Below are 1,331 nucleotides of genomic sequence, written 5' to 3'. Positions count from 1 at the left end.
GGCGCGACACACAAACACACATACGACAAAATTCTAAAAATATATGTGTAGCGCTAAAACCATACTCCAAACCCTGAAAAACCATAACCCAATTCTAATCTTGTAAAAATAATGTTTGTTGTAAACCGCTTTATCAGCCTGCAGAAGACCTCTGTCGCAACACTTGCGACTTGAACAATGACGTCACAAGGAGGCGATAAAACCATGACTTAATACACTATGACAATCCTCTTAAGCCCCGAACCTTCGTTGAAAAACAGCGTGAAAGCACGATAGGGTTACCCAGTGCTTGGAACAAACGCTATGACGACCGTGTGAGCAATCAATCCTTTCGAGGGATTCCTAGATAAGGACAAGTAAAGGTGTTGCAATGAAAGAGCTTTGGTGTACTTACCCCCATCCCCAATAAGGTGCATCTGTATGAGAGTAGGGTCCTCATTGTGCTCTTCCAGTACAGTGTCGTCCGTGAGTGTGAGGTTCTGGGGGAGATAAAAACGCACCACATTAGACATGTATGGCCATGAGAGAAATATCAACTGACAACAGTACATACAAGCATATCATTTGAAATTGCCACGACACAAGCAAACAATAAATAGACACACACTGCACACTCCCACATTGTGTATTAGCGAGGAAAATATGACAACACATGGAAGACGCCCAAAATAGTTTGAAGTAATGCAGCAGTATAAAGAAAAAGTATTGACCAACCAGCAGCGCCCTTATAGTACCAAGTGGCAAAACATACTTGAAAATAACTTCATACAAAAACCTATAATATTACATATTTAACGACAAAGCTGAAAAGATGTTTGCTTGGCTTCCTGCCCTTGTCCCACACCCACGGTTAGACTACCGTCGTCCACGTAGAGCACAGGGGCTTGGAGAGACGTCACGGAATCCACAAACAGCTATGTCAAGTCCCAGTTTTGATGTAATATGAAAGCATCATCAACCTGCCAGTTCATCTCCCCTCCATCTACTCTTCTTCAACTCCAGCAAAACAGGCAGGCTATATCGGGCAGGTTTTGTTGTGTTGGCCAGCACAACAGTCTGCCCACCGGGCAAAAGGGGAGGGGGAGGAAGGGTGTGTACATCATTATGTTGACAGCCTACACCGCTCGTTAGACGAGACGCTTGACGCAATGTGCGGACACAAGGGAGATAGGTCGAGTGGGGAAGTGCTTAACACACCAGGTCATGTGTAAGCTTGCTAGGCTAACTGTCCGCTCAAAGAACACACTTAACACTAACACTGACAGTAAAATAATATGAAGGGATACTGTTGCGACCCGAAAGAGTGCGAATGCGAGGTTAAGGGGGGGGGA

General features: G+C 44.9%; 1 protein-coding gene across 1 annotated transcript in view; it reads right to left on the bottom strand.

The window, feature by feature from the left end:
* The window catches only part of LOC101861260 (probable JmjC domain-containing histone demethylation protein 2C), a gene marked incomplete in the record, with an annotated part of 102,788 nt that overhangs the window by 52,370 nt on the left and 49,087 nt on the right, over positions 1 to 1,331 (bottom strand). Inside the window, 1 exon segment of the mRNA XM_005091091.3 lies at positions 395 to 479. Within this exon segment, the coding sequence (XP_005091148.2) occupies positions 395 to 479 (85 nt within the window).

This window comes from Aplysia californica, unplaced genomic scaffold (assembly GCF_000002075.1).
Source record: "Aplysia californica isolate F4 #8 unplaced genomic scaffold, AplCal3.0 scaffold00025, whole genome shotgun sequence".
In the NCBI taxonomy this organism is placed as follows: domain Eukaryota; kingdom Metazoa; phylum Mollusca; class Gastropoda; order Aplysiida; family Aplysiidae; genus Aplysia; species Aplysia californica.
This window is presented reverse-complemented; position numbering and strand designations above follow the sequence as displayed.